The 21358-nt window shown below is 46.8% G+C and overlaps 1 protein-coding gene across 4 annotated transcripts in view; it reads right to left on the bottom strand.

Moving 5' to 3' along the window:
* Positions 1 to 325: 325 nt before the first annotated feature.
* Positions 326 to 21358, bottom strand: part of LOC124233065 (enhancer of mRNA-decapping protein 3) — a 59954-nt gene continuing 38921 nt past the window's right edge. For all 4 annotated transcript variants that reach the window (XM_046650130.1, XM_046650128.1, XM_046650129.1 and 1 more), the window contains 3 exons: positions 9497 to 9650; positions 5488 to 5705; positions 326 to 2771 (listed from right to left, as the gene is read on the bottom strand). In XM_046650130.1, coding sequence (XP_046506086.1) covers positions 2437 to 2771; positions 5488 to 5705; positions 9497 to 9650 — 707 coding nt within the window. In that variant the 3' untranslated portion in view covers positions 326 to 2436. The remainder of the gene's footprint in view (positions 2772 to 5487; positions 5706 to 9496; positions 9651 to 21358) is intronic.

Genomic DNA, 21358 nt, shown 5'->3' with positions numbered 1-21358 from the left:
TGAGACAGGGCCGCCCTGAGGCAGCAGGCCTGCTGGACAGTCCTAGAAAGTACCTGAGCCTTGACCTGCACCTGCTCCCCAGCTGGCCTCTGTACCTCTCTACTCCAAGGAATTTAAGGGAAATGACCCACTGTAGTTAGCCAAGCAACAGCTAGTTTTACCTATCTTTCCAGCCCTGTCACTGGCTGGGACTTCAGGCTGTACATGCACAACCACCATGGTTTACTGAAGGCTGTCAAGCATGAGACAATCAAAGTGGGCTCCTAGGGCTGGGGTGGCAGTACCTCACTGCAGCCTGCAGAACAATTCACCACAGAGCAAAGGACTCCATCATTCAGCTTTATTTTAGTGCTGGTTTTTGGTTCCCCAAGAGCTGCATGAGTGATAGGCTTGACCACCTGATTGGGGCCCCTTGGGGACGGGGCACTGTGCGCAGGATGCCTCTGAAAAAGAGTTGGAGAGAGAGGAATCATGCTTATCTTTGATACCACTGGGGAAGGCCCAGGCCAAGAGCAAGGAGAGGCTCCAGTGCCACCTGGGGAGAGGAGTGAGAGGCTTGGGCACAAACTCCCAGTGGCCTCTCAACAAGGCCTTTACCCTCAGGGCCACTGTGACTTACTGGGGCAAGCAGAGTCTTCTGAGCCAGGGTTCTTCTAGCTCATTTTCCATTGTACCCAATCAGGGGACCCAACTGCATTAACAGGAAGCCAGAACCTTTTTAATGGTTGCTTACTCAAATGCCTGTAATCCAGCACTGCTCCTCAGATTATGGCCCTGCCTCTAAAGTGGGGGCCCCATCTTGAGAGCTGCTTGGCCCTGAGAGTGAGCAGAGGCTCAGGGAGGATACACAACACAGGGTCACAGTCTCTGGCCTCCTCCCACTGCTGGAGACAATTTAACATTTGAGGGAGGATGAGAGGAAAGGAGGGACCAGCCCTCTCTGCCCTGCCTCATCTGCTCCTGGCTATGCTCCTATAAGAAAAGTGTTAACTAGCCTGAAACTCACGGGACTAGGGCCTACCCTGTGTCCACAATCCTTGGTGAGCCCTCCCACTCACCCCCTTAACCACAGTAGGTGGGCACAGAGCAGAAGCCTGAAGTCCTGAAAAAGGCTTCAAAGCACAAGCCTTTTGCAAAGGCCCCTGCTAGGGACTCCAGGGCATGGCTCCTGTTCCACCAGCCTCCAGGGCCTAGGCCTCTGAAGGTCTGGGGGCTTAGTTGCCTTAGGATCCGAGCAGCAGTGTGTTCCTATGGCTGAGCCCCAACCAGCTAGCTCATCTACAACTAGCCTCATTTTGGCATCTTTGAGATAGGGAGTGGACAGCCACAAAGGGTTCAAAGCCCAGACACTGTCAGAGCTGGGGTGGAGCCCAAACAGGGGAGGGACATGCACCCTGCTCTGGGATGACAGCTGCAGAGGACCGTTTCAGGGGCAAGGCAGAGGGGGCAGAAGAGAGTAGGGATATGTACGTGCAGGCAAGAAGGTGGAGGGAGTGATGGCCTAGGACAGAAGCACCAGGGAGCCTCTTCTGGCTCAGCACCAGGCTCCCCCAGGGGCCTCCCCAATACTGAACATTAAAGCTGTACCCGGAGGGGTCTGGCCCCAGACTAGGCAAAGGCTCAGCCCCCAACTAGAGAGGGTACGGTGTGGGGGGGCACTGCTGGCAAGATGGGCACTGTGGTTCTACAGTAATGTAACCTTACACCTGTGCTGAAGACAACAGAAAGAAGAGTATAAAATCCCAATACAGTAAAACCATCCTCATGGCACCCCCTTCCCTGCCTCTCAGAGCGATGGAATGGAAAGGAGGAAGGACCCTTGAAAAAAATCCCAGCATAAAACTTGCATTAGCTCAGGAGAAAAGGTCAAAAGCCCCCCAGTCAACCTGTGGGGCTCAGGGAAGGCCGCCTCACAGTCCTCAAAATGAATGGAGCGGGCAAGTCTCCCCTCTAGTGGACAGCTGCGGTGCAGCCGGTTCTACGTGCTCAGAGGAAGGGCTGCCAGCTGGGGGAGCAGGGGAGACAAAGACACAAGCTCTGAAAAGAGCAAGTACAGGGCCCTAGACAGGATCTGCCCCACCCCACAAGGTGCTTGCCCAGGCCCAGCTGCTGTAAACCTCAAACAGTCTGAGAGCTGCCTATATCTGTAAACAAAGCCCCACCTGGCCACAGAGGGGGCCGAGCATAAGAGATGCCTGGAGCCACTGCACACTCAGCCTGCCACCTACCTGCACACCCAGTGAGAAAGCCTTCCCTGGCTAAGGGCAGGTGACAGGTCAGTTTTAAATATGATCTGTCCTCTCACAGAAGAAACAAATCCAAAAGAAAAAATTTAACATCAAAGTCCATGAAGCTTCACATCCTTAAGGCGTTTGTTGTCAAGTTCAGTGTCAGGAGCAGCAGGGGACTGCAGTGTCCAGCCTGCCCAGAGCCCCTCTAGGCAGAGTGCAGTGGGATGACAAACTTGCAGCCAAAGGGCGAGTGGTAGTTGATGCCCACCTCCTGGAATACCTGCTGGGGAATGCCAATGTCGCACAAATAGATGCGGCCTGCATGCTCTCCCAGCGGCAGAGGCAGGCCCAGAGCCAGTGACCACTTGGCATCGATGCCCTGTTCGACTTCATGCACAGGAGGGTCTATGCTGAGCACTGGTGCCCGGTTCTGGTTGGCCCAGGCCACGGCTGCCTTGTACCAGGGCTGATCCCGCAGGAAGGCATTCTCGGGGCAATCCATGCAGTTGATCACCAGGTCCACAGGGCTAGTGGGCAGATCTGCAGGTGGAAAGAGTGCCATCTGAAAATCCCTATGAGCAGAGAGCAGCCCAGGCTAGAACTAGAGCCCAGGTAGCCCCAAGTGTGTCTTGTTCAGACACGAACCCAATGCTTCTCCACATGCCAGCCTTCTGAAGGCTGGGCCAGGACTCAAGCCCCGGGATTTCCAAAGCCTGGCTGGGCTGGGTGCTAGAGACCAAGGGCATGTCAGCCCAAGGGACCACTGTCCTCATGGAGCTCCCAGGCTGAAGCATTGTCCTGCTGAGTGTGCAGAGCTTCTCAGGGCACAAGGCCCTCACATCCTCTACATATCCAGTTAACTTCCTGGGTACATTATGAGCTCTGAGAAGGCAGGGTCCACTGCCAAGTCAGCCCTCAGAGGGAGGCCCTGCCCAGGGCCCAGCAGAAATGGGTTGCCATTTGCTGACTGGCCCAAGAAGTGTGAGCAAGCAAGAACATGCTCACTCACTCTACTCTGGGCTGGCCTACTCACTCTGCTTGAGCCAGCCTGGCCTCGCTGGCCCCTCTACCATCTCATGGGAATGGATCCTCCTTACAGCCCAACCTTAGGAATGGGGAGGGAACCTATCACTTTTCCCAGGCATTTAAAAATGCTTCTCTGCTCTAACCAGGCCTCTGGGTCAGTTTAAGAATAGATGTTTCAACAAGTGCATAAATCTTGACCAGCCTAAGAGAACTGAGAAGAACAGAAATCAGACCAAACTTAAGGGCTGGCATCCTCAGACTTGCCTCCTAGAGCAGATGGGATAAGCAGCCTTTTGGGCAGCCAGAGGAAGAACTGCCTGGAATAGGGCATCATGTTGGATTTCAACAGGAGGAACCCATACCAGGCCCCCTTCCCAGCTCTCAGCCTAAAGTAATATTTCTCAGTTACAGACTCATGGCTTCCTTAGTTAACAGGCCACCATGTGGGGGTCCCTGCAGGCCACGAGGCTCTCAAGAGTGAGAGTGGCGTCTTATCTTCTGTGTGCCTACAGGACCCTAGCTTGAGAGGAGACTGAGGCTCTGGCCCCAGCTCTAGCCCCAACTTGCCATCTGACCTCTGGCAAGGCCCTTTCTTTAGGCCATATTTGCTCTCTCTACTTCTTCTCCCCCATTTTCACTTAAACTCACTCCAACCAGACTTTGCCCCATCACTCCACTTGAAACTGTTCTTGGCAAGATCATCAGCAGCTTCCACACTGCTAAATCCAGTGGTCAATTATCAGTCTTCATTTGAACTTAACCTAGACTGGCTTGCTTACAAGGCTGATCACATCTTCCTCTTTTTACTTGTCTTTCAAGTACAAGACTCTCCTAGTTTTCCTTCTCCTTCACTGACCACTCCTTCCCTGTCTCCTTAGCTGGTCTCTCAACTCCCTGACTTCTAAACAAAGAACTCAGTCTAACAACTTCTCCATCTACTTTCTCTTTCATTGTTTTTGTTTTGTTTTGAGGAAGATTAGCCCTGAGCTAACTGCTGCCAATCCTCCTCTCTTTTCCGAGGAAGACTGGCCCCTGAGCTCACATCCGTGCCCATCTTCCTCTACTTTATACGTGGGACGCCTACCACAGCATGGCTTGCCAAGCGGTGCCACGTCCCACCCGGGATCTGAACTGGTGAACTCCATGCCGCCAAGAAGCAGAACGTGCGCACTTAACTGCTGCGCCACCGGGCCGGCCCTACTCTCTCTTTCTAGGAGATATCTTATCCAGGCCGATTACGGCTTTAAATACCACCCACACACTTGTAACTCCAGACTGGATTCCTTCACTGAACTCCAGACTCATCTGTATCAACCAACACTGCCACCTGCATATCCAACAGGCATCTGTAACTGAGCTTCTGCTCTTCCTCCCTCAAGGCTTCCCCGCTCAGTGATGGCACCTCCATCCTTCCAGTTATTTAGGCCAAAACCTTGGAGTCATTCTTAATCCTTCTCTTTCTCTCATCCCCTACATCCAATCGGTAGACTCTATCTTTAAAACTGATTCAGAAACTAACCACCTTTCACTACCCCCACCACTACCACTCTGCCTTAGCCACCATCATCTCCCCAATTTGTCACAATAGCCTCTGAACACTTCTCTTTATAAGCTCATAGTCTACTCTCAAACAGGAGCCAGAACGATCATTTGGAACCTGAGTTAGAGTCTATCTTTCTTCTGCTCACTCCTCCAGTGACTCTCCATCTCACCCAGAGTAACTGTTCAAACCCATCCAGTGACCCACAGGCCCTTTACAACCTCACCCTGAAATGTCTAAGTCTGCTACTCCCTGCCAACCCTCCAACATTCTGTATCTCCCTTCCTGCTTTTTATTTGTCTCCATAACACTTACTATTATCTGACCTAACAGAAATGTTACTTATTTGTCACTTCGTCTGTGCTAACCAGAACGTAATCTCCATGGAAGACTGGATTAAAAAAAAAAATCTATTGCTATATCCCAGTGTCAGGAAGAGTGCCTGTTCTGTAAATATCTGTGAAATGAATAAATGGGTCCCCAGCCCTCCATCTGAGTAGTGGGAGAGGGGAGAGGGTGAAGGAATGGGAAGTAGGCAAGACAACACCAAACGTGTTTCCCTTATGTGCCAATGCTCCTTACAGGCAGAGCACTTTTTAATTCATGGTACCTGCCACTGGGCGGCGCCACTGAACCATCAAACTACCAAGGATGAAGGCGGCCTCAGCTTAGCCCTGCACAAGTGCTCACCTTTGAGGCTAGATACTTGTTGGCCTTGGGTCTTGCTGAAGAGAGACAGCTCGTTGGTGATGGACTCCAGCATCTTCACAAAGTTTGGCAGGAAGAGGATGACCTGGACATCATGGTTGGCTAGGTGCCTTCCACAGCTGATACCTTGAGCCCCCTTCACATGGGGCCCACATAGCAGGGCCACCGTAGGCCTCTGGTGAACATTTTTGGGATTCAACCTGCAACAGAAGGTAAAGAAGCATTATCAGCTACAGACTTGCCAATCCCTTTTACCTTATACCAGATGGGTGCCTCTTGGTACCTGTTACTCCCAGAGTTCTTGATAGTCCCAGCTTCCAGAGGGGGCCAAAATCCACTGCAGTCTAATCTACAGGGTGGCATTCCCATCGTCTCACACCCCAGTGTCACTTCATCTGCTGGGTCCTCTCACTAGGTAATTCACCCAGATCTTGTTCCATATAACACTGGTGCCACAACACTGCTTTCTGACCAACAACACTTACTGTTCTCACTGTGTCACCCATTAGGTCCAAACTCTGCTTGGCAAAGAGGCTTTTCCTTCTCTGCAGCCTTCTCTGCTCTCCTTCCCCATCATACCTGCTCCACTGCAGCAAGGCTGGTCTCATCATTCTCTCCTGCACTTGGAAGACTCTTTCTTATTTCTGCTCAAACTATGTCCCCTGCCCAGAGAGCCCTTCACTTTTCAAACTCTGACCCACCTTTTCTTTGAGATCCAGCTAAAGGCTCACCTCTTCTAGGATTAGTCTGGCTCAACTCCTAAGAAACTCACAGCAAGTACCAAACAGGACAGTTCTAAATCATCCTCAGTCGGTTGCCAGTCTAAGTTCTCTTCACGGAGCTGCCAGTAAGCTAATAAGGGCAATGCTGTAGCTTCTAATAGTACCTATTTCATAGGATGCTGTGTGGATTAATGGACATACCACACTTAGAACAGGGCCCGACACACAGAAAGTGCTCAATCGATGGTGGCATCATTACTGTACTGGTCATGGGGGAAGCAGCAGGCTAGGGGCTTCCCAGTCTCCTAAGCTGGCAGCTGCCTTAGACACCCACTTTATGATGAAGTAGTCATTTCCAGTTTCCTGCCATTTGAAGTTGAGATCCCTCTGAGCTCAGAGAAGCCACAAGTATGGAGGTTTAGAGGATTAGCCCTGGAGCTGTGCCCAACTCACAGGCAGTACAGTCTGCCCCCAGGACAGGAAGGTACGGGCAGATGAGAGCAAGAAACAGGCTTAGGTCTCTGCTTAGGGGCAGAGCAGGGACAGTCACTTACTGGTCTCCCAAAGGAAGGAAAATGACAGATGCCGTTGAGCCAAAGAGGAAATCCCCACCCTCAAAGTAAATTTTGGGGAATTTAGCAATGTTGTCTACAAATACAGTAAACTATTCATTTCCCCCAATATATCTGCATCATAAAGAAATATGACGAGTACTTTTCCCTTCTGACAGATACTGCAGAGTTCTGGCATCTGACTCACCCGTGTCTGTTCCCTCAATGGATTCTCCCCCTCACAGAGGCACCTCCTGTCAGAGGACTCAAAGCAGACCATGGCACCCACATACCCAAGAGCAGGGGGCAAAATACAGGCACTGGAGACAGACCTATATGGATAGGAGACCTGGCTCCACCACACACCAGCAGCGTGACATGGTGCAAGCTTTTCAGCTCTCTGAGCCTTAGCTTGCTCATCTTAAAACACCGGGCTACTATTTACCTTTGAGGTGAAGTTATGAGGATCAAATTAAATGCTGCTGCAAACGCACAGCAAAAAACTGCTTGGTACTTGACATACATGAAACTGACTACTAACTGTGGCAATCTTTCTCAAAGGAAAACCGCAGCTGCTGCAAAGGACAGAAGACGGCCCTTCTGAGAGTTCAGACACTGAGAGAAAAGACAGGTGTGAGGACAGCCAGCCCCCAAGAAGCTGGCTAAAGAGGACTGTGACTTGGTGAGGACATTCAGTCCCTGCCCCCAAACTGTTGTTTCTGGGAAGCCACTTTTATGGCCTCAAATACTCCCGGGAAGACCTTATTCCCGGAGCTGCCCCAATGGCTGCTCTGGGAGGAAGCGCAGCAGCCACCAGACCCGAAGGCCCGATGCTCCTTCAGAGGGCAGCCTGCACTATTCCTTCCTTTGGGGGTCTCTATTGGCTCTTCCCTGGCACAGGAAAGGCCAGGGATCCAGCCTGATTAGCAAGTACGCTTAAAGAAGGGACAAGGAGGAATGAACACCCCCAAACTCTGTAGGGCGAGGGCGGTGGAGGTACAGGGGAGGGAATCTCACAGCCAGCTTGGATCACTTTAGACAGCACTCTCCCACAAGGTTGCCAACATCCTCCTCTACACTGACAAATCCAGCAGACACTCGTCAACTCTAATTTTGCCTGATCTCTCAGCAGTACGACTGGGGACCATTCCTGTATTCTTCAAACACTATTCCTTTGGTTCTTAAACACTACCCCTCTTAGTTTTCTTACCTCTCTGGCTTTCTTTCTCAGCCATTCTGAAAGGCTCTTCATCTCTAACTATGCCTTTAATGCTGACATTCCCCGGAATTTCACCCTCGGCCCTTTCTTCCCTTTACACCCTCTCCTAAGAGGATTTCATCTATTCTTACACCATCTACGAGCTGATGACTTCTAGGTCTCTATCTTCTGCTCAGACCTTTTCCTAAACTTCAGATCCAGACTGCTAATGGTCTATCAGGATATTTCACAGGGCTCCCAAACTCAACACATCCAAAACAAAATCCACCATCTCCCCCAAACCTGCTCCTCTTCCCATATTCCCTATGCCAGTGAATGTTCTCACTACCCACCAGGTGTCCAGGCTAGAAGGCCTGAAGTCAGTGATCACCGACACTCCACTTTCTACCACCTCTCACACCCATTCAGTTACCCTGCCCTGTTGATTTTACTTTAAAAAAAAAAATCCCTCATCTATCTACTTCTCTGATCCCTACTTCCTTGGTTGGAACCACCATCATCTAGCCCCTGGCTCAGTTTTCTAACTGGTCTCTCTGCCCTCAGTCTTGCTTCCATTCAATCTATTCAGCCAAAGTCATATCTTTAAAACACAGGACTAATCATGTCACTGCCCTAATGAAATCCCTTCAGCGGCTCCCTACTGCTCAGCTGTACTAAGGCCCTACTTCCCAGCCACACAGAATGACTTATGATCCCCACAACTTCCACGGTCTCTCAATTCTCTGTGCCCTTGGCACATGCTACTCTTGAGACCTAAGACTACTTTTCCTCCTTTCTGCTTGCCACAGTTAATTCTCCCTTGTTCTGCAGGACTCAGCTTGGGTGCCACTGTTCTAGGAAGGTTGACTGGCTTCTCCAGCCTGGAGCAGCAATGTGGCTTCCTGGAGAACATTCTGTTTCCTCTACCCCAGCACTGTACTTTCTGGAGACCTCACTAGGCTACTGGAGGGCAAGAGCAGTATTTTATTCTTCTTTGTATCTTTAGTGCTAGCACAAGGTCTGGTACATGGCATCAGTAAATGTCCACAACTAAAATTAAGTATTGCTCCTGACAGATGAGCCCAAGGGGCAAGTGAAAAGGTGCCAAACTCTAGCTCTCCCACCCAGTTGTCAGGGTGGCTCTACAAGTTTTCAAGTACGGAACTCAGGCTGATTTGTATTCCAGCCCCTCTGAGTGAATGACGAGTAGCACAGCCTGGGGCTCTGAAAAGCTTCTTCAAAGGCAGGCCTCCTGTAGTAAGCAGGAATCTCAAAGTCTTTCCTGTTACCAGGATAGAAAGGGTCCAAGGATGGCTTGCTGGAAGAAGAATGAGGTCTGCCAGGAGATGAGTAAGAGGGGCAAATGAAAACCTCGTAGCATCCAGGAAAGTGACTTCATAGAGATACGCACACTAGACAAGCAGGAACTATCTGATGAACTCTCTGTGAGGCCCTGTGGTGATGACTTGGCAGAGTAGCATCACCCCACACTCAGCCCCCACCAGTCTATAGGCATTTACCTGTTGGGTCCTCCAAGCAGGGTCAGTGCCATCTGACTGGCACATACTCCTGTCATCTCCAGTCTCCGCTCCAAAGTCAACCCATGCTTCTCAGCCACAGACAACAGCTTTTTATGCAGCTCATAGGAAACACTTGGGACAACCAGGCCAGAGTCTGTAGTTCAAAAGGAGATGAGAAGAGAAAGGGAAGGTGATTACAGGAAACCAGGTCCACAAATGGGTATACTTGATCCAGGATTCTGTGAAAGCCAGATTTTAAGACTGACCCTTCCCTGGCCCATCCACGTAATCTGGGACCTAGCCATGCTCTGCAGCCCTCCAGAGCTCGAGCAGCGGATGGGGAACTGAGGAACAACCTGTTTAGGTTACCAGAGAGCAGGGATGAACTTAAGCTCTCTTAGCAAGTTTAGCTTTAGACCTCGAAGGCCAAATCCACCTAGATGTATTTGGTAGTACCAAGAAAAGGCTGGCACAGAGTGTGTAACAGCAACTTATCGATCGCATTAGAAGAGAACATGCTTTGCTTAAGGTGGGGGAAATGCCATCCTGGCAACGGGGTCTTCCTTACCAGTAGACCCCTTATTCTTCCCCAGAAGTAGAATACACACTAGCTGACCCTCCTGACCTCGCGGTTCAATTTCAAGGCAGGATGACTTATTCATCTACCTGTTCCCCACTTCTTCTTCCTCTTCCTTTCTTCTATTTAGCCCTTCCTCTTTGCTTAAGAAATTCAATCAGAAACTTGTTTTCTCAAATAATTTGTCATTTTCTCCTCACGCAGGGTGAGTGTAACCCAGTACTCACATCACAGGGAAAGAGTACCTGGAAAGTAACCCAGAGCTTGCTGTAAGCTACTCAGAAGAATCTTGGACATTTTATTCACCACAAATAAAGAGAACTGTATAAAGGGAGGATCACAGTCGTGGAAAGTACACCACGGAAAGTACTTAGTTTTAACAAGGCCAAAGTCTGCAGCACCTGGTACACTTGAAGGAGTCTATGATATCGTACGCCTCAGTATCAACATACCAGCTACTGTTTCAGGGCCCAGAAAACCAGGACAGGATAGAAACAGCAAAAGTCAAAAATTGTGATCTGTAATGGGTAGCTCTTGCCTTGAGAAGCAATGCCATCTTACAAACAGGGCCACAGGCTGGCCCCAAGGGAGCAGACCCTTTGCCAAATAGCCCCATTTGGACTCACTGGCTGACAGACCAATAAACATGATTCCAATTAGCAAGTCATCGTGGGACTGCATGTAACCAGTTTTGTCTGGCTGAATTAGATGCCTTTTTAGATCCTGTGTCCTCATCTATACTGAATTGTAAACTCCTCAAAGTAGGGAAATAAGCCTTTTTAATTTGGCCCCAACTCCTCAAGCTGTCTCAGCTATATATATTCACTAGGCCAGATTTCTCATCAGGTACTCACACACATAAATGATGCAAACCTAGTGCTATTTCTGGTCTGGCCTAACTCTAAGATAGAAGTTCTCAGCAAGTTCATCATCATCATTCTATTAGTTCCCGTGCTCTCTATAGAAAAACCTGTCTTCCTAACTGACCAATTCAGGAGAAATTTCTTGAGGTTTTATCGGGTGTCCAGTTCTGCCTACACAGATTCTTAAAACCACACAGAATGATTCTATGGCTGTACATTTTAACAACGGGAAACCAAACACAAACACTGAACCTTAAGCACCCAGGTCTGTATCTCTCAAGGGAAGGCGAAATAATAATTTCATGTAATGATGATAATAAAAAAGTGTCTACATATCAAAATTAACACTATCCTTTTGGTTAACTGAGCCCCTCTACCTGCCTGAGTCCTACTTCTACCTTGGGCAGAGATAACAAACAGTGCCATGAGGAGCGCTGTCTCTCCTCCCACCTTTTCTGATTTGTCAATTATTGACATCCCAGGTGCCAATGCTGGAGGCTGCAGCCTGACCTTGCATGTAAACAGCTGATTAAAACAGCCATTTTTATGGCCTGCTCCAGACACGCACATATTATCAAAACTAATTAGGAACCACTGATAGCAGTGTGGAAAAGCTGAAGGAATTCTCACGAGTCCTAAGCCACTAACAACCCTAAACCTGTCAGACAAGTCATGCACCTGCCTACTTCAAACACCCGCTTTACCTGCAAAGTCACGCAAGGGAGAACTTCCCCTCAAGTCTGCATTTCTTTACCTATTTATCAGATGAATGTGAAACAGGTCAGGGGAGTGAATCTTGGGCCTGCCACACTACAAATCAGGCTTTCCCTCTGGGTCTAGGTCTTGTGCTGTGTATACAGGCACCCCCCTCTCCTGTTGAGAGCTCTCTGGAGGCAGGCTGAAGCATTCTCTGTCACCTTTCTCCTCAAGTCCTTAAGGGTACAAAACTCATGGTGCAGGGAGAAGAGAACTTATCCCACTGTAGTGCCAGCCCTGACAGTTTTATTATATTTTTCTTTTTTGGAATGTAAGTTACTGACCTCAGCTTTGATTACTGAGGCATCCTTTCAAAGAGGCATCCACTTCAAAGATGGCTATCTCAAATAAACGCATTGCCAGTCACATGACTAGATAAAGAGTCAGGCTGCCTCCCCTGACTGAGGCTCCTTTGTTTCAGAGATCTTGGTTGATTTCAATAACTGACCATTTGGGCTATCTTTTTCTCTTCCTGCTTAAATTCCCACTCATGTTTTAAACTCGCCAATAAAAAGTGACCCCACAAAACCCTAGGTCCCCACCCTCGATCCCAGTAAAAGCAGAACCCTAGGCCCTTTCTCTCTTTCTCTCTCTCTCCCTGTGACCTCTTGTGTGGCCCTAGATGTGCTAATGTAATTCCAGGTCTTGTAAGTAATATACCTTCATTTTTTAAAAGTTTCCTGACGGTTATTGCTGAAAGGTGTCTTGCAATCATAATAAGAACCATAAGGGCTGGTCCAGCCACAATACTGGTAATCGATAGGTTGAGACTAGCACAAAACACCCACTGTGGCTGGCTGGATGCTGCAGATGGAAACTGCGTGCCTATCGCCGTCTCCCCACTGATCTGTGCTGGGGGGAAGGGGCACTGTTGATGAACTGGCTAGCGTAGGGAAAGCCAAGGCCAAGAATCTTTTCTACTCAGTCTGCCAGCTGCAGACTAGGACTCCAGTGTACTCTTTTCTGATTGCTTCTCTGAAAGGAATATGCAAGCACACAAAATGTTCCTTTTCAGCATTTACATACAAAGTCCAACCAGTCAGACTGGCTTATCAGAAACAGTCAGAGAATAAAATTCCAAAGGAAGGGAACCAAGAACATAGCATGTAACTGCAAACAATAACACTGCCAAAGCCTGAACATGGGCCAAGCCTAATTATGTTTGAGTTGGAAGGTGGATCTTTATTGTTTGAGAACCAAGGCAGTAAAATCAGTTGGTAGAGTTTCTCTTAATATTAATATGTATTTTACAGCTGTTGGTGAAACAAGAAAGGGAAATAAAGTTATACTGAGTTCGGGACAAGAAGAGCCTTTCTTAGGCTTAACCTTAGGGTATCAAGGAAAATGACTTCAGCACACTCAGTACAGGCCAGGGGAGAAAAGTCCTCCTCGCTGCACAACTCATTCCACAGCATGAGGCTAGGGCTACGGAACCCAGTGGCCCAAACACTGCCCATGCCTGCTGCAGTCTGCCCCTTCTTCATGGCTTCATCACTTCCACTGCTTGTTCCAGTATATACTATTTCAGGCCTTTCCCTCCCTTAGACACATATGCAAGTTCTCACACCTTCTATCGCACCACTCCACCAGCACCACGTACAACCCTTTTCCCAGAAAGGGTCAGCTGTAAACAAAGGCAAGTATGGGTGAGATGTTTCTGACTCTTTCCCCACCTTTTCCTTCCCGCTTTTACGACAACTAGACCAACACCCTGTCCACACTGGACCTCATTCCTTCAGGTTAAAGCTCCAGTGGAACAAGCTTTGGACTCAAGACATAAAGGACTTCTCAAGATTACTTATTAATTACAAAGGGGAAAGTATCCTTACAAAGAAGAAATCTGGTGGACACCACCTTACCAAGTGATCAAACTTAGCCCCAGTGATGGGACAAACTGACATCACATGCCCTGAGAGAGAAAGAGCCCCACCAAAATCCTGGAAAAAATGTTTAACATGAATCATATCAAAAGGAAACAATCAGTAAAGTCAAAACTAAGGGGTATTCTGCAAATCAACTGGCCTAGATTCTTCACAAATCTGTATCACAGAAGACAACAGAAGCTGTGAGAACTGTCCCAGTTAAAGGAAAAGAAACAAAAGAGATATGACAACTAAATGTAATATGCAATGGCTGATTAAAAATATGACTTTATAAAGGACATGACTGGGACAACTGGAAAGTTTTGCATATGGAGCATATATTAGATAATACTTTTGTGTTAATTTTAAATTTCCTAAGGGCAATCTTGCAGCATGGTTGTATGGAGCAATATCCCACTGAATACTCACAGAAGTATTTAGGGGTGGAATGTAATGAGGGCAACTAAATCTCAAATGGCTCCAAGATCTGTGTGCGTATGTTTATATATTTATTAAGTAAATGTGGTAAAATGTTAGTGAATCTAAATGAAGGGTGTATGGCTATTCATTATACTATTCCAGCAACTTTTCTGAAAGTTTGAAATTTTTTTCAATATAAAAAGTTGTGGAGAGAAAGGAAAGAGAGAGAGTTAAGAGTCTCCAAATATGATTGACAAATGTTTATAGAGTAATAATACAGCAATCAGTGGTGGAGTGGGGATGGCAAGAGACAGAGAAAATAAAGAGTATGAAAACAGACCCTGTTCTCACAATCTTACAATCCAGCTGGAAACAAAAAATATACATGTGTAAATATTAGAGAATACACCACAGTCCTAAAGTGTGTCATTCTGGGCACAACATGAACAAAATTCCAGAGGTGATGTGAGGCTAGCTTAGAGTCATGGGCAGGGCCAGATTTCAGATGGCTGTAAAAGCTGAGTTGTTTTATGCAGGATGAAGTAGACAGGGATAGAAGAGGAGGGTGGAAAAATCCTGTAGAATTGATTTCAAGGGATGTGGGGAGCCTACGGGGCAGCACACAAAACTAAATGGTCATGATAATTTCAAAGGAGATTTTGAAGGAAGAAGAGAATCTAGAGCCAGAATGAATACTGAGGATAAAGGAAAATTCCCTGACAGGGCTACTACAGAAGGAATCACCTGCTATTAAATTAGAAAAAATGGCCTCCAGGGTCCTTTCTAGTCGTGAATTTCTATGAGAAGGAAGAGGCAAAGATGGCCCCAAAGTTTCATGCTGGACACTTAAAGAATGGTGATTCCACTGAAAGGAATGGGCATGCCAAGGAGTCAAAAGATATGAGTGGGGGTGAATTACTGACTTAGCTTTGATATGTTGAATTTAAGGAGGATGGTAGGTGCATTGAAATCAAACTATTTCCTCACTCTGGCTAATACTTGTGGCTCTGAAATGGCAAGGGGACACATATTGGCAGAGGAGTCACATTTGAAGAGATCAACTCATTTTCTAGAATGACCAATTGGCAGCTTTATCAAAAACCCAGGTACCAGGCCATAATGTGCTAGGCTCCAGATCTTCCAGCCCTTAGTCTGAACTTAAACTCTTAAATTAAAACTCTGGCAACAAGTTGCCATGAGACCTTTTCCAGGCGACAGACTGCAGGAAGCACAAGTGTTCACTACTGGGGGAAGAGTCTAGCCAAGACATCTGTCTTACGAGTATGGCTCTAAAACCTCATGAGAACACCAATGACTACAACCAAGCCCTTCAGCCCTATGACAACTGTCCACCTGATTAGCCAGGTCTCCATGTTAAAGGGACCGACTACTTCCCTCTACTCCTGGACTGGAGGATCGGCTAGAACCTGAGGTTCCCCAAATCAACCAAGTTGCTGTCAAACAAGTCTGCCTACCGAGACACAATTTTAGAAACTAGGCTCATTAGCTCTGCTCAATGAAAGGTGTGACACTTGGTGCAGGAGCACAGGTGTATTAGTGTTGGTATCCTGGTCCAGAATACCTCCTAGAATTTACCTCCTGATATCTCCCTTAAAATAAGCAATGTAGAAGAGGTGCCTTCCTGGGAATGGCATCCCTGTAGCACCTGGTCTAACCTGTAAAAACAGGACAGGGAATGGAGTAGGGGTGGGGATCGAGAGGAGACCACGGCAGGAACCCATGTGGGTTGGGTCTCTGGTTTGAGAAGGCAATGAGATCATGACCAGTTCCACTGCAACCAACAGTGGATTCTCTGAATGAGAAGGATCCTCAGCAGGAACACAACAGCTGCTGAAGGGGCCTCACTACCCTCAGGGTAAAATTCTTAAATGGCCACTTCTAACTCAAAGATTTATTTCTTCCTGGATTCCTTTTGAACACATAACAAAACCAAAGCAGGTTTCCTGATTATTTATCCTTTCAGAGATAAAAACACTGCTGGTCTTGAAAGCATTAGAATGCTTCTTGAAGGACTCTTGGTGACAAGAAGCAGAGAAAGGCAACCAGGGCTCAGAGGCAGAAATGGAATGCCAGCTGTGGAAGACAACTGCCAGCATGGAATGGTGAAAGCCAAGCTTGTCATGAGAGCAAGATACATCCCCACTGAATCTAAAAGACTTAGCTCGCAAAGGTGGGAAGAGTAAAGAGGCAAGCCACAGGAACAAACCCACTGTGGCTTTACCAGCTGTTCCCCTTCAGAGTAGGAGCTAGAAGTGCTTTCACCAAGAGAAATGAGTATGGATAAGTCGTGTTGGACCCAAAGGGAGCTCAGACCGGAGTGCCTCACGCAAACTCTGACTGGATCCTTTTGCAAGACAGTAAAGAACAGTAACCCTACTTCAGGTCACCCTCACATACTTGCTGCTCCCTAAATCTCAGCAGACACATAGTGTGGAGGTAGAAGAAGGTCTTTCAGACAAAGCAGATGGGACAACTGCGGAGACTTGGTGCCTGCACCGACAGCACCCCACTGCCTCCCATCTGGGCTTCTACATACTTGAGGACAGAAAAAGGCCCCACAGTGGAAAACAAATGACATAAGTTAAATAAGAATTCTACCCAAATGGAAGCGCTCTTGAATAAATATACCTAAGAAGAATTTATTAGAACCCAGGAAATGAAGAATTTGAGACACTTTAAAGTTATTCTTGATGAAAGTTTTACTGGAACACTTAACTCCAGCAAACGGGGATAATAACAAAATGGGGCTAACAGTTCAACCTCATAGAAATGCCATGAAAATTTACTGAGATAAGCACATGAAGTGCTTAGAATGGGGCCTGAGACATAGTAAATACCCAAAGAACATTTCATATTATGATGTTGGCTATAATCATGTTGCTTCTCTTGAATCAGGCCCCTATCCTCCCCTTTCTGCCACCTCTAAACCTTGTACACACATCTATTATTTGTTTGTTTATACATCTGGTTATCCTATACTCTAAGGCCCCTGAGGTGACGGACCATGACTTACCCAGAGTATCTAGAATGGTGCCTGACACAGAAATTCTGTAAAGGTTGATGTTTTAAAATAACCTTACTGAGGCAGCCTTTCCAATTCACATTTAGAGTCAAATACTGATTGAATAACAATTACATGCCAAGCATTTTGCCAGCTGCTTTTCCACATGATCTCCTTTAATTGACATGTATTACGCCACTTTACAGATAAGGAAACAGGCTCCGTAGCCTTCATTTGGCTACATACCTCATTTCCCTGCCATTTTTCCTGCCCCACAGGTCCAGTGCCTCTGAACCCTTTTACTCACTCAACCCTTTCCCACCTATTTTCAATCACCAAATCTTATCAAATTCCCTTTTGTCATTTCTCTCACACCTTCGTCTTCCTTTCCATTCAGAGACCCAAATCCCTGGTACGTTAGTCATGACATGAGCCTAACTTAACTGGTCTTCTGCTCTGGTCTCTCTCTCCTCTCATTCTATCCTGAATCCTCCCATGAGACCAGTCTTCCTAAAGACTAAAAGTCTTCCTAAAAGAGATTTTGGATCATGTCATTTTCGGAATCCTTCAGTTGTTCCCCATGGCCACAGGACAAGGATAACATTGGCACACAAGGTTCTCTGTGCTCTGGTCCAAAGCTTTTTTTTTTTTTTGAAAGATTGGCACCTGAGCTAACATCTGTTACCAATCTTCTTTTTTCTTCTTTCTTTCTTTTCTTCTTCTCCCCAAAGCCCCCCCGCACATTGTTGTACATTGTAGTTGTGGGTCCTTCTGGTTGTGCTATGTGGAATGCCGCCTCAGCATGGCCTGATGAGGGATGCCATGTCCACACCAAGGATCCAAACCAGTGAAACCCTGGGCCACCAAGGCAGAGTGTGCGAACTTAACCACTCGGCCACGGGGCCAGCCCCCAAAGCTATTTTTAATTCCTCCTACCCCCAACACAAACTCTGTCCTGGCCAAACCAGACAATGGCTAATTTCCCACACAGCCCTTTACTCACACTATTCACCAGCACCTGCCCAGCCTACCCACAAACATCTTCCTCTTCCTCTCTGCCTGATAAAATCCTGCCCATGCTTCAAGGCTTCTGTCCTGCTCCCTTTGTGAAGACTTCCCTGATCAGCCCAGCCTTTAGGACCCCTCCCCGCCTCTCAACACCCAGTGCTCTTAATGTCCACACTCTCACTGGACTCTGGGCATATATAGTATCTTTCCATCTCCAAGTACATTTTAACAACATGAAGGTAAGGACCATCTTAGGGTGACTTACACATAATAAGCACAGTGTTCTGACTGACCCAAAATGTCTTAAACATCTCTTTTTAGAACATTATGAGTGTCGAGCAAAGATTCTTCACTGAAGCCTTACCACTCTCCTAACCATTGCTCTTTGGGGACCTCTCACCACTGAACACAGAGGGCTCACACACATCTAGCATTTTACAGCCAAATGTAACACACATGTAGCTGATCACTGGACACCATTACTTAGCGAGGTATGTCCAAGCTGGAGGAATGTCTCACAATCTGTGAATGTTGGAGATAGCAGCACTGTCAAAAGACCCAAAAGAGCTTTCCAGAGAGAAAAGATTTGGGTTAAACAAAGAGATAAATTTAATTGCTTCCTGAACATGTTTTTCCAATCACCAGCCTTTTTATAACACTGCCCCCCCCCAAAACACCCACATCCACACCCACAGTTGGCAGAGCATTGCCAAGAGGAGTATGAGCAACTAGAGAATAATGGTTTAGAAACTGTTGACAGCACTTAGCATGCAGTCCATGTGTAGGACACTAGTAGCAAGCTGTCAGAATCCTAAAACCCAAGCCACCATCCAACGGGGAGTAAACATGTTGTTCTTCCTTTGCGACTCTGAGGATTAGCAGAAGATAAGGTATTGGGGGCGGAGGGGCCGGCCTGGTGGCACAGCGGTTAAGTTCGCATGTTCCACTTCTCGGCAGCCTGGGGTTCGCCGGATCGGATCCCAGGTGCGGACATGGCACCGCTTGGCACACCATGCTGTGCTAGGAGTCCCACATATAAAGTAGAGGAAGATGGACACGATGTTAGCCCAGGGCCAGGCTTCCTCAGCAAAAAGAGGACTGGTAGTAGTTAGCTCAGGGCTAATCTTCCTGGAAAAAAAAAAAGGTATTGGGGGTTCTAGGACACGAATGCTGCAAGGCTACACTGGGGAGCTGTCCAGGCCGCTCTCCACAAGTGCTGATGTAAGTTGGTTCATTTCTGAGGGAATACTAAAAAGAAAAGACTATAGTCTATTTTGCCATTAAACTGCCCTTCTCTTCTTATATATACTCTTCTTCCTCTCTAACTTATCCACATTCAGAAGAAGAGAGGAAATGTGATGGATATGGTTTGCAAGAGCCTCTACCTCTCTGGGCCTCAAGGGCCTCATCTATATAAAGGAGCAAATTATACTAGGTGATCAAGTAACCTAACACTAACATTTTACGGTTCTAAGTTGTTTCCCCACATATTCCAGATGGTTTGCCTTATTCTGATCCTAACATTTGGATAGTAGATCCAATTGGAAGAGTGTCTCCAGCTCTGCACTACCTGAATACCACTCAGTAAAAACCTGCTTTGAGGCTTGTGCCTGGGAGCTGGCAGAGATAAAAATCACCTGTAGGAGAAGCTGCTCAGCAAGGCAACTGCTTGCTAGCTCTATTTCCAGCAAACACCCTGCTTGGCAAAAGGACTTTATTTCCACTCCTTCTCACTGTTGAGAACACAGAGAAAAACCAGATGATATGAGGCTGCGAGACCTCTCGTCCCCTCACTATCATCACCAGCAAAGTGCAGCCAGTCGCTGCACACCACAAGCCACCAGAGTGACTTACTGGATAAGGACTAGCACGTGTGGTTTGTAGTATGTTTGTTAACGGCAATTCTGGAAAAATAATTTCACAAGAGAGGAGGCAACTTTTTACTTCTGTCATTAAATTAAATAAGGTGCAAGGATCAAGGTGTGGAGGTAAAGTGTGTAGATGGAAAAATTTCCCACCTCTCCTTGTGTCTACTTTAGCAAATGTTTTCTCGGCCTCTTTTGGATCTGAGAATCTTCCCTGATCTTCACTGTTATTCTCTCCATTTTGGGAACTTTACTCCAAGGCAGGCTATAATCTCCCCAAGCTCAGGAATTTCAGGGAAATCACCACTGCATGACCCATCCACCACAGCTCAGAGAGCTACCAGGAGAGGCAGCTTATTTTGCAACTGAGGGCAGTAAAAAGGGGAGCAGCCAGAGGTGGATGGATGGCAGGATCTGAGTATACTACCAGACCTGCTTGATGATAGCAGTCTTCGAAAAGCTTAAACCCTGGAAACTTAAGCGTGATTGTGAGCTAGGGCTGTTTGACTTTACACAGGTGGTAAAAATCAAGAGTTCAGCAAGTCACACTGTCAGTGCCACTCAAGGAAACTACCTTAGTATAGAGGCATGCCTGCCAGTCTGCCAATGAAAGATAGAAACAATTTAGTAGTCTTTCTTAGCCTGACAGTCTGCTTTTTTTGTTTTTAACATATAAAGCACATTCAAGCTTCTGTACTCAGCAAAACCAAACACAATACAGCCATACTGTTGTCTGCAAAAAAGCCATGCCATTGTCTCTGATTTTCCTCTAAATGTAATTAAACTGTCTCCAAAATTCTCCCTACAAATGCTACTAGCATTCAGGATTTATATTCCCTATATTCAAAACTTCAAACCAAAATGAATATTATATTACTAAAATGATGATTCCCCCTTTAGCTCTTAAAATCATTCAACAACAATCGTATTCAAACTGTATTCCAAGAAGCACAGTTAATAATGTGGTTTTGGTGGAAAGGATAGGGACAGGGATGAGGCAGACCACCTCTCCCACAGCTGCTTTTATCTGCTTCAAATGCCATATGTTTGAGGAAAGATTCTAATGCTAAAAAAAAGAAACCTAAAAATCACTGAGGTAATAGACTAGACTACTATATACAGTGACCTATATAACTAAACAGGCACTACTACCTTGCTACGAGAATTATGACTAGCCAACTCTCAATGACCAGGGCTAGCAGGAGATGAGGACAGTGGAGTAAACAAATGTAATTTACTGAAACCCTATTTACAACCAATGGATTCAACCATTCATCTCCAACTGTGTTTTACCCCAGCAAACAATCAGTAAAACAGAGCTGAACTTCTGGTAAAATGTACAGGCAGTAACAGGGAAGCTAAAGTGAAAACAGATCTGATCATGTGAATCTAGACATTCTCATCTGGCTACCCTCAAAGGGTGGACCAAATGACTGGTATGCCAAATGAACCTCAAACATAGTCTAACTAAACATAATGTACTTCCTTT

Source organism: Equus quagga, unplaced genomic scaffold (assembly GCF_021613505.1).
Source record: "Equus quagga isolate Etosha38 unplaced genomic scaffold, UCLA_HA_Equagga_1.0 153_RagTag, whole genome shotgun sequence".
NCBI classification, from domain to species: Eukaryota; Metazoa; Chordata; class Mammalia; order Perissodactyla; family Equidae; genus Equus; species Equus quagga.
Note: the sequence above shows the minus strand (reverse complement) of the source record. Positions and strands in the feature narration are given on the sequence as shown.